This window comes from Chironomus tepperi, unplaced genomic scaffold (assembly GCF_022539635.2).
Source record: "Chironomus tepperi strain 1889 unplaced genomic scaffold, CSIRO-AGI_Ctep_v1 contig_196, whole genome shotgun sequence".
Classification (NCBI taxonomy): domain Eukaryota; kingdom Metazoa; phylum Arthropoda; class Insecta; order Diptera; family Chironomidae; genus Chironomus; species Chironomus tepperi.
This window is the reverse complement of record NW_027226318.1, coordinates 1670818-1685259: the sequence shown is the minus strand read 5'-3', so window position 1 is coordinate 1685259 and position 14442 is coordinate 1670818. Positions and strand designations below refer to the sequence as shown.

The 14442-nt window shown below is 31.4% G+C and overlaps 5 protein-coding genes across 6 annotated transcripts; 2 read left to right on the top strand and 3 right to left on the bottom strand.

The window, feature by feature from the left end:
* Window positions 1–1977: 1977 nt before the first annotated feature.
* On the top strand, window positions 1978–4629 carry LOC139089906 (uncharacterized). Of its 2 annotated transcripts, XM_070639544.1 has the most exons (4): window positions 2001–3504; window positions 3598–3769; window positions 3824–4046; window positions 4107–4629. In XM_070639544.1, the coding sequence occupies exons 1-4, from the start codon at window positions 3106–3108 to the stop codon at window positions 4222–4224; spliced, it is 912 nt and encodes a 303-aa protein (XP_070495645.1). In that variant the 5' UTR covers window positions 2001–3105; the 3' UTR covers window positions 4225–4629. The 2 variants fall into 2 exon arrangements, with proteins under 2 accessions (XP_070495644.1, XP_070495645.1); XM_070639543.1 differs by having other exon boundaries at window positions 1978–3504; window positions 3598–4046.
* SerRS-m (Seryl-tRNA synthetase, mitochondrial) lies at window positions 4473–6044 on the bottom strand. The gene is made up of 2 exons (XM_070639542.1): window positions 5482–6044; window positions 4473–5429 (listed from the first exon to the last, which is right to left on the bottom strand). The coding sequence occupies exons 1-2, from the start codon at window positions 5998–6000 to the stop codon at window positions 4650–4652; spliced, it is 1299 nt and encodes a 432-aa protein (XP_070495643.1). The 5' UTR covers window positions 6001–6044; the 3' UTR covers window positions 4473–4649.
* Window positions 6045–6105: 61 nt separating this feature from the next.
* LOC139089987 (phospholipase B1, membrane-associated-like) lies at window positions 6106–7807 on the bottom strand. Its single transcript, XM_070639651.1, has 6 exons — window positions 7619–7807; window positions 7245–7446; window positions 6936–7177; window positions 6710–6872; window positions 6546–6608; window positions 6106–6485 (listed from the first exon to the last, which is right to left on the bottom strand). Exons 1-6 carry the CDS (start codon window positions 7805–7807, stop codon window positions 6106–6108), a joined length of 1239 nt encoding a protein of 412 aa, XP_070495752.1.
* A 1029-nt stretch (window positions 7808–8836) lies between these two features.
* Window positions 8837–11408, bottom strand: AMPKalpha (AMP-activated protein kinase alpha subunit). The gene is made up of 7 exons (XM_070639578.1): window positions 11098–11408; window positions 10598–11019; window positions 10510–10526; window positions 10362–10434; window positions 10225–10304; window positions 9401–10163; window positions 8837–9340 (listed from the first exon to the last, which is right to left on the bottom strand). Exons 1-7 carry the CDS (start codon window positions 11162–11164, stop codon window positions 9146–9148), a joined length of 1617 nt encoding a protein of 538 aa, XP_070495679.1. The 5' UTR covers window positions 11165–11408; the 3' UTR covers window positions 8837–9145.
* A 313-nt stretch (window positions 11409–11721) lies between these two features.
* Window positions 11722–13223, top strand: MED31 (mediator complex subunit 31). The gene is made up of 4 exons (XM_070639516.1): window positions 11722–11827; window positions 12212–12294; window positions 12588–12683; window positions 12752–13223. Exons 2-4 carry the CDS (start codon window positions 12258–12260, stop codon window positions 13018–13020), a joined length of 402 nt encoding a protein of 133 aa, XP_070495617.1. The 5' UTR covers window positions 11722–11827; window positions 12212–12257; the 3' UTR covers window positions 13021–13223.
* Window positions 13224–14442: the final 1219 nt, after the last annotated feature.

The window sequence follows — 14442 nt, the reverse complement described above, 5'->3', positions numbered from 1 at the left end:
TAGTTCATGGTCGAGAAATCGGGATAAGCCAGCAAGTCTGGGGCACTAGTGATTTTACTAGCAATGTCCTTCTTAATGATAATGATGTTGAACTACCATTGAAATCAGTCAAAACAGATGAAAATTCATCACTGCATCAAGAAAAGATTGACACCGATCCTGCTAGAAGACCACCTAACCCTCCAGCACCGAGACCTCCTGGATCTAACGCTGGTATTTTATATAATAGTAGAATTTTAGCATTCATGATTTCTACTGCATTTGTATGCATTTTATTTAATATGTAGTCGAAGCCTACTAGATGAAATAAATATTATCTACAGCATGCACGTGCATCTATTTTGTTTTAAATATCATATGATATACACATAAGCTTTAAAGCTCAAGAATTCATGCGTATGTGTGCAGTGTATAATATTGCATAATGGATGACTAAGTCGTTAATACGCTTTTGTTGATAACTATTTTTAAAATTTTATGGCTGCAAAACAAAGCTATTGACGCATTTATTCTTATCAGGGAATTCTCATACGTCTTTTATCGTCCACAAAACAGAATAAAATGTGTGAACTTCAAATAATGTTAAGTCATTAATATGATCAATGAACTTCAAATAATGTTAAGTCATTAAGCTTTACAAATTTAATTGTAAATCTTAAACTTGAAATTTAAACTTAAGGGACTTAATACGTCTTTTATCGTTCACAAAATACAACCTAATTAGCAGCAATTTGGCAGAATATCAATCGATGCATATTAAGTAAGAAATTAATTTTTTTTATAAGGTTCAATTGCAATAAAATTGCATGTTTTATTTTAGAATATTCCTACTTGTTCTAACTATCACATTACTTGAAGCTAAAGTTATTTACTTCCATCAAGAAGATTTTCAACATTTGAATAGCTCGGTTACGTCTCTTGATAATGGACATGAATCAAAAGTAAATGAGACTGTATCATTAGTCCCAAACATTGAGGATATCGAAGTTCAACGTTACAGACCTAGACCACCAAGACCAGTACCATCAAGACCAGGAAGTGCAAGCTCTATTTTCAGCACTAAACTTATTGCTGTAATGATGCCTATCGTTTTAATAAATGTTTTCATTAAATTCTGACAAAACCTTTGTTGATGATTCTTTTGAGTTATTTATGTCTAATTAATTTGGAGGTGTGGCTTCAAAAATTACTTTTCCCAGACAAAACAGAGGCTTTAAGGAATGTGAATCAAGAGTATCTGACAAAAATGGTTTATCTTTGGAATCGTGACGTATATCTTGGGTTATCTTAATGGCTGGATTAAGAATATGATTTAAAAGAAAATGAAATTTGGCAAAATGTCTCAAAATAAGTTCAGCATTCAAAGCCGTACTTCAATAGTGAAATATTTCAGCCATCTGTTTAAACTCTAATTAGCTTGATAACAACAATATTTTGATGAATACAAAAACATTTTGGATAATCACACTCATTGCTGTACTATCATCATCTACAAGCAAATCAGCTGTATTGAACGCCAATGATCAAAATTTTGATACTACTACTGGATATTTGGATATTACATCGCTAAGAGTAACAACTCGAAGGACTACCACAAGAAATCAGTTGCCGCCAGTCACAATTCCACCACCACAAACAACAACCCCATCATTTAGACCACCGATAGTTACTACAACTGAGAACTACACAACTACTACAGTAAATTATACTACAGAGTATACAACCTATGACTATACACACAGTGTGACTACACCAAGAATGCCAGGCAACGGATCGAGAGGATTAATGAATGAATTTCATTTCGCAATGTGTCTGCTGTTTGTTTCTGTAGTTAAATTTATGTAAAGATTGAGTCGATGGATTATAGAAGTGCTGTTAAAAGTTGATCAGTTTTGTGAAATGCAGTTCTATTTAAAATAAAGTAGTGTTTAGATATTTCTAGGTTAGAAACATTATTGTTGGTTTGAGCCGGTTTAAGCATCAATCAATCAATTAGAACATAGAAATGCTTAATAAGAGGAACAAAATCTAATTGCAGCAATCAATTCCAAATTATATTTTTATCTTCATCTAATGCTATCGAAATTTCAATGATAAAGTGATAAGACAGGTCTATTTATTTACACAACTGTACATATACCACCAACAAGACAGAACAATTTCATAGTTCAGTTTACACTTGCGAAAATGCAGTCTGGGTATAAACACACGTGATAATGAGTTATCTAACTTTGATAAGATAAGAAGCACTGATACCGATAAAATTTCGTTCTCATTTCATCATACAAAGTTAGTTGCAAGTTGAGTTTGTATGGACGTGCTTATTACTTCCTAAACAAATCAGTTTTAAGGATTAAAGGATGGAAAACGCACACATTTGGATAGAAGTGATTTGGATAACAACACTAATAGTAGTGCTCCTATGTTTTGCAGCATTAATAGCATTTATGATGGACGTATTTATAAATCCAATGAAGAAAAAGCCCACACGAATATCATATGAGAAGATTGACCTCTACTAGTGATCAGAGCATGAACAATAATCCATAATTTATAGGAAATTAGATCATAAATAAATTCCTCAATAAGTGTATTTAGCTATAAGAAATCAATTAAAATTAATTTAAAAAAATCACATCATGTCAGTGAGCAGCAACAATGAAATTGTATGTGTGCTGGAATATATTTTGACATAATATGTAATAAATTCGGTTATAAGTTTTCAATTGTTATACTTAGAACTGCTTAATACAAAAAAAAATAAACATTTCTTCGCCCAATATGTGGAATTAAATGAACCACAACGAATAAGCACGACGAACTGAGACATTACATAGAAATTTGCTGTCATGAATGAGATTCTACGTGTACTCATGAGTGAATTATGGGCAGATGCGAATTGTAAGCACATTGCAATTGATATTTTCTCATTTGAAGACGCTCCTGATCACATATTCGCATTACATAAATTGACTATAAAAGAAATCATCCTCAACTATTGTTCTTTCAGTCATACGCGAATCATCGGTAGCTTAAAATCTGGATTTATAAAAAAAATCTTATAGTTTGTTGGAAGTGGTGTCATATTAAGTTAAGAAAGTAGATATGAGTTATATTGGTTCTGATGCCGAGCAAGATAAGCCTGCTAATTTGGCTGATTTTAGACGTCAACGCAGTTCAAGTAATTTAATGAACAAAGCAATGGAAGCATCAAAACTTCAACAGCAAAATATGTGGAATGATAAACAGAATAATGACGATACAGACTCGGAAATATCTGATTCTGGACAATTTCTTGCTAAAGGTGCATTCCTATTGACACCATCGCATGAGCTGACGATGGATCGTGCCGCGATGATTTGCGAAAAGATGAACTTCAAGGGATGCTTTAGTCTTACAAAAACGGCAACTGGAATTTTATTTAAATTCTCTCATCCTGAAGACTACCAGATTGTCTTCAAAAAAGGTTTTCATAAAGTTACTGGCGCAAGATTTTACAAAAAGGTAAGTCAACATATTTGTCATTTAATTTTAGTTAAAGTGAAGCCAATTGAGGTGTATCGTTGTCAAATACACTTGGACAATTCTCTCGATCAGGTTGCGATTCCATGTCGCCCCCAAAAGACATTTACTTTATATGTATTTGATGTGCCCGATGATCTTCCCGAAGAGGACATACGACATTCATTGTATAAATTTAATTCTGTTGTGGAAGTTGTTAGGCTTGTCGTGTTTTACAAGAATAATGAGGCAGACCCTAATCCTAGTGGTAAGTTCCAACTTCCTACCCTCTATACTTTCTATATTAATGTCAATCATGCAGGAATGCTAACACCAAGCTTAAAGAAAGTAGCACCAAAGATTGATGAGCAGGATGTCGCAAATAAGATTGAAGCTCCACCAGCACCAATTCGAATTACTCTTGCATCATTAGAAGAATATAATTATTTATTACAAAATGGATTAGACTTCTATGGTGCCACATTCTTTCCAACGGAAGCTAATCTTCCAGCAAATGCTGCAAAAATTGCAACTAAGAAGGGAACGTAAGTATCAAAGCTATAAACAGACTTAGAATATAAATCATGTATGCTAATTCATTTCAGTCGATTGGTTGACGGCTCCATTCCCGGACGCGTTCGAGAATTATTGCCAGTTTTTGATACACATGGATTTACGAAAATTCCACCTCCAGTACATAAGACAATCAAGCCACGCCCGTAAAAGCGATATATCTATTGTTCTTACACAAATTAAAAATTTCCATCATCGCAATTTTTTAAAGCTTCTTATTATTCTCCCCATCCAAAATCACCAACAACAATACAAAACTGCTGCCGTCGTCATAAATAAAAGAGAAAAATCAACGACGAATAAATCTTTTTTTTTATACTTTTTCGCGCATCATTTAACATTAAAATCGCAAGGCTGAAGAAAAACTATTTTTTAAGCCAAATTCCATACCTTGCGTATCATATCCATTTTTGTGAAATTTAATTAATACTTTTTGTTCCTACATAATTTTAATTTTATTATTTTTATATGAACGCATATTTTTGTCATACCTTACAAGATGCACAAGAAAATAATAAACTTTCTTTATACATCCATAGGACTTATACTAATTTATATCCAGTCAGTTTTACTCACTATTTAATTGCATGCTTAATAAGTTTTAATTCCGGCAGAATCTTCTGTCTTGATATTTTATCTTTTTTCATGTAGGGTCTCAGCTCTTTTGGAATTGGAATTGTACCGTCTTCCTTCTGAAAAGTCTCAATCAGAGCTATTAACATTCTTGGAACTGCACATGCTGTGCCATTAACAGTGTGTGCAAACTCGTCATCAACTTTTATATTTAGTCGTCTAGATTGATAATCAGTACAATTGCTGCAACTTGAAATTTCTCCCCACATTTTTCTGCCTGGCATCCATGCTTCGATATCGTACTTCCGATATGCTGGCGCACCTAACTCGTGCGGTGGCATATCGAGAAGCTTAAAGTGAAGGCCAAGTTTATTGAATAAATTAATTTCGATATTTTTGAATTCATCAAGCATGGCTTCTGATTGTGATGAATGACATACTGAAAACATTTCGACTTTTGTGAATTGATGAACTCTATAAATGCCTTTTTCCTCAGTCAATCCAGACGTTTCCGCTCTAAAACAGCGACTTACTGCTGCCACTTTAATTGGCATTTCGTTTCTCGATAATTTAGTTCCAGCAAAATATCCAGCAAGTGCCATTTCAGATGTTCCAGACAGACAGAGATTTGATGGAATTAATTTATAGACTTGATTTCTTTCACCTTCAGTCTGCATTCCACAAGACTGAATGACTTTGGCTGGTAGAATGTCTGGAACTGATGTGAGCTTGAATCCGTGACTTAATATCTCTTTCGTTGTGTATCTTATTAGAGCTTGTTCCTAGTATGAAAATAATGAATTACTGTGCTTTAGAAAAGATTGTTTTGCTTACCAATTCAACTAGATCGTGCATCAAATAGTAAGTTTTGTGACCGGAAAAGTTCCCAAGATGATCAGTTCGTAAAAGATTCAATTTCTTGCAGATTTCAGAAAATTCTAATGGTTTATGTTTGAATGAAGGCTCTTCATTGTAAAATTTCACAGCTATTGGATCTTCACCGTAATTTCTAACTTCTGGATGTGTATCATTTGGAATTTTTCTCATCTCTTCATGTAATTGAGTTTCGAGAGATTTTCTTGTCTCTGGATCTAATGATTTGTCCTGTAACTTATTGTTGATATCATGGACTAAGAAAATGTCACCAACACCTTTTCTCCGCAGTATATTTTCATTGATTTTTTCAATATTTTTTACATCCAAAAGATAATTTTCTTCTAGCGTTGGTTTCGACAGTAAAAATTTATGCCGATTTGAGGTAACATTCTCTTGACATCTACTTGCTGCTAGTGCTTGAAGATTTGTGGATGTTTTCAAACCTCTTACAATGTTTAAATTCCTTAAAATATTCATAATTACACTGTAATTTAAGATTTTAATTCAATGTTTACTTTGTGATTTTTGTTTAGTTCTAAAAATGTGTTCTAAAAAAGTTCTAAAGTTTGAATTTTGGCAGTTTTATTTTGAATTAACACGTGTTGCTAAGTATGGAAAATCGTCAGTAGGACACAATAAATTATAAGGATTTTTCCAATCCCAATTATTTGATTTTAAACCTTCTTTTTGGAGCATATTATTCCAAAGTGCCACTGTAGCTAATGCATATCCTTTTTGTGACAGATGAAAGCAGTCAAATGTCATGTAAGAATAATCAGTTACTCCTTTAGACAAAGGAAATTCTAATTTTGTTGTAAATGGTTGAATGTTTATTGTAAAGTCATCTCGATTAAACTCATCGCGGCTTGCCGTTCTTATCAACACATCTGTCCAATCTTGCATGATTTTATAATAAAGTGGTTTATGTTTTTGAAATTTAGCACCGAAGAAGCACGGACATTCTGAATACAAAAGAACATAATTAGTATATTATGAAAATTATATGTATTAAAATATTCTACCAAAGTGATGTGTAGTCTCACATTCTGGTTTCTTGCCAGTGAATTCAACTAGAACTTTCACACCTGAAATTAAATGCAAATAAAAATTTAATCTCAGGATTTATTTTAATCCTAGGATTTAATTAATCTCAAGATCGAACTAAACTGTTTTGATGGTTACTTACTGGGTGGAGGAACTACATTAAGCATTACTCTAGGTATATTATCTCTAATTAATCGAAAAACTTTAAGTAGATCCTGTTCATGCTGCTTGATAATTTCTGTTGGGTTCTGATGATAGCACATGTCTAGACAAAAGTCATTGGATCCTATGAGAAAGGTAATTAGCTGAAAATATTTTATTTATTGTGAGAATAGTTTAACATTTTAGTAGTCGCACTTGAATCAAACCTTCCAATGATGCGGCTTTACGTTTTTATCCGCATGCATTCTTTGTATTAATACTTTTGTCATGTGTGGTGTATCTCGACTCATAGCACCCAATTCAGCAACATTTAATTTAGAGCTTTTATGAATTGATAATCCAACTGATTCAGAATAGCCGTACAAATTTGGATTGTATTCTTTTAATAAATTTGGTATCGTCAAATATTCTCTAAATGTTTTCTCGCCTCCAATGGAGAATGAAACACCTAAGTATGAAAAGAATTACGAACATTTAATTTATGATTAACAAAATATGCATAACAACTTAATTGCCTTTGTATTCAAGTGTAACTTGCAGTACATTTACTGCCAGTCCTCCATTGCCTGCTGTCAAACTATCGCCGATGGATGCAATTATGTCTATATCTCCCGGCATAAGTTTATGAACTGAGGTCGGAGTTTCATTACTTCTTCGACCGGGTCCATTTACATCACAAAAAAATGGTTCATTTGGCTTAAAAGTTTTTTGGAGTTTCTGTGAAAAAAGAAATTAAAAATTATTCAAAATTTAACGGATTTTGAAGATTTTGAAAAAATGTCAAAAAATTTTTAAAGAAAATTTTAAATTCAAAATTACAGTTAGAAATAAAGGTTTTATTTCCAGCATAATTAAAATAATAAAATGTAATAAGCTAGCATTTACTTACACCCAATTTCCTTGATATTTTTTCAACTTGTTCATCTGAACGTGATCTGGTAAAGTCAAATAAAAAGTTCCTGAATAATCTATACATCGGCCTAAAAATTGGTGCATCTAGAATTGTAACTTGTGCATTACATTCCTTATTAATTAACGTAGCAATGATGATGGATACAATGTAAGCACTAAACTTCATGATTAACTCTCAATGATGTGTTACAAGTATGATCCTATAATAAAAACATAAATTTTTAACATCCAGACAAGCTTAAAGACATTTTTATTAAGGTGTGAAAACTCAAGCAGTCATAGCGGCTACTTGATAATAGATAATCAGACTATTATTGTCATAAAATATTGAAGTGGAAATCAATGACAATATCAAGGTGAGCAGGCATGCGAAAAATTGATTTCAGTTTTGAGAATACAATGTAACATGTTGAATATGAGCTTTAATTTATGCAGTATTTAGATGATATATGATTCGATGACGCGAATCAAAAGGAAATGAAAAAGATCGGAAGAAATGACACGTGCGGCAACTCTACGTTATGTTTTATGGAAATTTCTTGTATGTTTTGGTCAAATATGTTATTGATAGGAACGACTGATAACTATTTATGTTTATCACAATCTATCACTTCTATACTGTTATTATGTATGGAAATTTCAAGGACCTTTTAACTTCTGATGCACAAATTTTGTCGGTTCCGCCAATTTTTGATTTACTTCTATTGCACTTATTATGATCTAGTAGGCAGTTCTAATTAACTAATTTTGACGATTTTCCAAACACTGATCAGTCAAACGACTGTTAATTAGTTGAAGTCACGTTTAACACTGATATCGTAGCTGAGAAGTAAGCAGAGAAAATAATTTTTTATAGACAATCGATCTTGGAATACAAACGAGTTTTTGTGACAATTTGTGCATGAGATGAAACATAAGATCAATCAGTGTTCTAAATACTGTCGTGTGCTAGTCATGATTAAATTTGCAAGTTGAATTAGCTAATAAATTTAGTTACATACCTTGAAACGGTTTATTTGGTATTAGAAAACTATTTACAATAAAATTTGTGGGGACATCTCATTAATGGATGTAACCATTAGGTCATGAACTATTAGTTAAACTGACAATTCAATGATTATTGCCATTTATTTGAATAATAGTAACTAATGTGATTTCTGAAATCTTTAAATCTAAGCAATCAAAACAATTCATATAATTTTTTCTATGCATTTATTATACAGATAATTTTATTGGATATTAATGGTCACATAAGTATCATCTACAACACAAAAAGTTACTAAAAATTTATACCTTTGCGGAATAGAAGTCATTTAAAAAATCAAATTCATTAAAACCTTACAAAATTGAATTGTTCAGCTGAAAACCGTACAAATTCTAGCTTAACATTTGTATGCTTTTCCAGCACAATCAATTGAATCAAGTCATATCAATAGCTTTTTTCAATAATTTCCAATCCCTAATTTTAAGCTTTAAAAACAATAACAATAAAATACCATTTCATTTAACGTGCTAATTGAATAATTAAAGATGCACACATTTCAAAGAACTCCATAGTATGATGTCCAGAAATTTGAGGCTGAGTTGTAATTTGCTGTTGTCCAACTGTTGGTGGTGTCAAGCTAATCATATCATCACTTTGTTCTACTTCTTCGTTTGTAAGGCTCTTGAAGTCAACAAGATATGATTTTGGATCAACCTAATAGGAAGAATAAATCATGTCAATAAGCATGTATGTCATTAATTTTGTGCTATTTACCTGATACAGTTGCAACGACATTTTAACGTATCGTTCATCCTTATTCATCTTTCGGACTCGTACATGATATGGATTAATGACTTTCCATTCATAATCTAAAGCCTTCATTGCACGATAAACCTCTAACATAATATCATTCGGCTTACTTTGTGACCGAATACCTAAATGCCATTTTGCACGTTTGACTGGTGTTCCACGATACTTTTCTTGTGTTACAACACGATCAGCTGCAACAGTACTTCCTTCTGTTGGATAGCTTGAAGCATGATTAGATAATGTTCTTTCGCGTAATGGCGCAATACGTTCTGGATGTGGTTTTGATGGGTCGCTATTTTGATGATGAACTGGCTGTGGAACTATAATAGGCTGTGGTGGCGGCGATGATGCGACATAAAAATCTTTAATTTCTGCTTTTGCAGCTTCATCCATTCTTCGATTATCAATAATCAAGTGATAAGCAATAGCTAATTGATCATGAGGATCACCAGATAATAATGCATTGTGAACTTCCATTTCCTTTACACCGAATTTTTCACAAACTTCCGATATAGCTCCAGTGTCTATAAGGGACGAATCTTGTTCAACAGGCGATGGAAATAGATAAGCAGGCAAATCTTTTTGGAACCATTCGTGCTTCTTAATTTCTTCAACTGTTGCACGTTTTAGTGGATCTACTTGCAACATTTGACATAATAATGACACGACTTGCTTATTTAAATATTCGGGAATTGGAAAGATTCCACTTTTGATCTTACGGAATAGTCTGAAATGTTTATTGGATGTGATTAATATGTAATTTATGCTTAGAACCAATATTAACTTACGTAGGAACATGTTCATCATCAAATGGCAAAGATCCGCAAAGTAAAGCATATAGAATAACACCGCAAGACCAAATATCAACCTAGAATGAAAATTAGCGATTAATTATTAGAAATATCATTAACATAATTGCACATACTTCAGGTCCAGCATAAAGTTTTCCAGAAATGACTTCTGGTGCTGCATAATTTGGAGATCCACATGATGTTCGTCTATTGTATTCAATAAAGAACAATTAACCATGAGAATATTATTTAGGTCATATTAATGAATGTGCGTATACTTACAAAAATTCTCCATCCAACTATGTAAACAAAAAATTGAGAATGTAAATTAGTCAGCGTACATGTTTAAAGTAAAAACAAAATAATTTACCATCATGTTACTAAGCCCAAAATCGGCAATTTTGACATGCATATTGTGATCGAGTAGAAGATTTTCAGGCTTCAAATCGCGATGAACAATCATGTGACGATGACAATAATCAACTCCGGAGATAATTTGCTGGAAAAATTTGCGAGCTTCAGATTCTTGTAATTTTCCTTGTTTGACAATATAATCGAACAATTCACCGCCGCTAACAAATTCCATTATCATAAAGATATCTGTTGGAGTTGATATCACTTGATACAGTTTAATAATATGTGGATGTCTGAAAAGTTTGAGATTTTGAATCTCTCGACGAATTTTTCCGACAACATCCAGACTTTTTATCTTTTGACGATTTAAGATTTTAATTGCAACTTTATGCTTAGTCACAATATGCTCTCCTATCTTTACTTTGCCGAACGTACCATCTAGTTGATTAAATTAAGTAATTAATAAAAAATTTCTTTATTTACGTCGCAATATTGAAAATTTTGTGAAATACTTACTTCCAAGCGTTCTGCCTAACGTGTAATGACCGATTTTTATTAACGGAGTAGCCGTGCTCTCAGACATGGTTATTGTAGGAAGTTTTAAGGTTTAATGATTAAATCAGGAAGTTAATTTTATTTTTTTGAATGTCATATAAAAAACAGACAAAGCACTTTTATTATTTTACTTATTTAACATTTATGCAATTTTCTGGAGATTATAAATCTATTTTAATGATTTCATCACAAACTTAAAAGCAGATTATAGAATATTTAAATTTTATTAATTAGTGTTTCTTGTTCAATGACTTTTTTCCAAATATTTTTATAAATACAAGGTGTCTTCGGTTTGAAAAATTGTTTTGTTTTGAAAATTTTCAACAATTTTTCAACGGTCAAAACTATTTTAAAAACATCTCAAATAAATTTGTAAACATGTGTGAAGTTGGCTTCGTCAAAAAACACCCAGAACTTAGAGGAATTTTGTAAGCGATTGGCATGTCCTTAAGCCTTGAAAATTCAAAAACTTCTTTTAAATATAGTCCTTTACAGACTGTGTCTGATTCACATTACCTGCTATCATCGTTTTTGAAATAGCATACCGGTCAAATTAGATTCAAATCAAAAACCAATTTTTCAAACCGAAGACACCTTGTATTTTTATCTAAAATAGTGTCTGAAACTTAATCTTTAAAATTCATCCTTAATTAACAGTTTTCTTGACTTAAATAAATGTCACACTTTAATTGTAAGTGATAGTTAAGATTATTATCATTCAGTGGACACATTCAAGACACATTTTGTATTCTTTTTTAGAAAAAAATAAATTTAGTGCTTGAAAAGTTTTGTTTATGGTTTTAAAATACTTAATTAATCTATAATAGAGGAAGGATATTTTTGTTTAAATCTTACACGAACATTTTAAAATACAAATTGTGTTAAGGACATCTGTATTCACTCTTCTTTCTTAAATATATACATATTTATTTTTCACTGGATGTTTGTCTTGTTGTAAATACTCGCACTTCCAGATCATTTTCTATTATCCCTTTGAGACAATATTATACTATATAATAATATTATATCAATTTTGCACTATCCATCCAACAAACTTTACCACCTACATCTTTAGAAAAACCCCCAAAAAATACCTTTTGTAAATTCATATTTTATAAGTAATGGCTAATAAGAAAGGAACAAACAAAGCAAAGGATCGTGAGTAAACTTTAATTCTACTATATTTTATTGATATTTTCATTACAATAATAATACTTTATGAGAATAAGTGAAATATATCCAAAAATATATTGTGTACAATAATTTGGTAATGGTCAATTTCTCTTTTTCTGTTGTGTGCTATTCCCAAAATTACTTTTTATGTCATTCAATATTATTATTTTACCTCATTACTCATCATTGATAATACGACGGGTGTGATACATTCATCCACTCAAGAATATATTAACATATTTTAAACAGCAAATTTTTCCATTTCGTTTGTCATTTAGCTTTGCAAAATCTGGAAAGTGATGATCAGCAGCGTATGAGATTTCAAGTGGAACTAGAATTTATTCAATGCCTGTCGAATCCCAATTATTTGCACTGTATGTCGATTCATTTGTGCCTATTTCTTCTTTCATTTTGACCGATTTTCTTTCTCAATCTTCAACAGTTCTTGCACAACGTGATTACTTCAAAGATCCAGCATTTGTGAACTACCTGAATTACCTGCAGTATTGGAAAAAGCCAGAATATGCCAAATTTATAAAATATCCAATGTGTCTCTACTTCCTCGACCTGCTACAAAGTGAAGAATTCAGAAGGAAAATTGTTAGTGCTCAGTGCTGTAAATTCATTGATGATCAGTCGATTCTATTATGGCAACATTATACCCGACGAAGGACGAGAACGTTGGCTGATAAAGGAAAATTTAAGCAGTAGAAATTTAAGACTTAATTATGTTTCTCATGGATTTCAATCAATTTTGCTACCGGCAACATAATTATCGCTGATTTATGGCAAAATAAAAGACATGGTGATTTATGAAAACTCCTCAAGAAGCATAAACCTATAAATCATGTAACAAACAAAAAACTAATAAATTAAATCTCATTAAACTTTTATTTACGTGGAAAGATAAAAAAGTATTGTCTGTAATTGAGCATGTTTTACAGATTACAGTTAGTCGTGACTAAAGAGTTCCATATACTTCGTTAAGTAATTTCCAGCAAGGTTGATACTCTTGAAATTTTCCTTTCGTCCGGATCAGCAAAATAGAAAGTAAAAAAAGAAAAGTTCATCAATTCTGCACAAAAATTTGCCCGCATATATGCTGGGAATTCTATTGGACATCATTAATCTCGATTATGGTTTAAAAATATGATTTTTGGCAATAGAAAAACATCAATTTATATTCACAAATTTCATTTCAATCTCATTTATTAATAAATTATTTAAATTACAACTTTTTTTCTCTATTTATAAATACAATAAATAAATAAAAGAGCACCTCATGTCTGTTAATCCTAATAAAATACATAACATTTAAATAATTTATTTTTCGCTAAATTCCATCATCATGCATATCTTTCAAAATATGATTTTCACTTCTTGGTAATGTGAAATCATGTAAAATTATCTACGTGCGATCTGTAAGTGCTTCAATCAATTACTAATCAGATATGTCGGAAAAGTACAAATTTTCACTTTGAGCTTATCAAGCAAGAAAATTTAACGGTTAAATAACGAATTTTTAAAATTTTGAAAGTTACCGGTCAAGTCAAGTTCAAAAATAACGACTAAGTCAAGTTCAAAAATTCAAGGTAAGGGCCAAATTAAATTCAAATTTTCAAAATAACGGTTTTCAATTTTAATTTCAAATTCAAAAAGACCGTTATCATAATTCAAATGCTATCTATTAGTTGTTCCCGGTCAATCAACCATCAAAAAGAAAACTCGAATATTTCGCGAATGAAATCAAATCAACTGTTTACAAGAAAGTAAATGCATTCTTTAATGCATGTTAACCCAAATATATATTTGTATTATTTCATTTTAAATGGTTATCAAATTAAAAAAGAAGTTTAATTACATACTTGCTTGGCACTTGTCAATTATCAGTTAAGTTTCGAAAACTATAAAATATTATTTTATGAGTCCGCATACGATTAACGGTAGCTACATAAAAATTGAGTATTATGATAAAATACTGTCCAGGATGTATTTTGTATATCCAAAAGTTATCTCATATTTTTTGCCAAATTTTGCATATAGACACCAAAACAGGAAGAAGATATGAATTTCACATTCATTCCCAAGAAATAAATTCATTAGCATAATTAACATGATTTTGTGGGGCTTTCT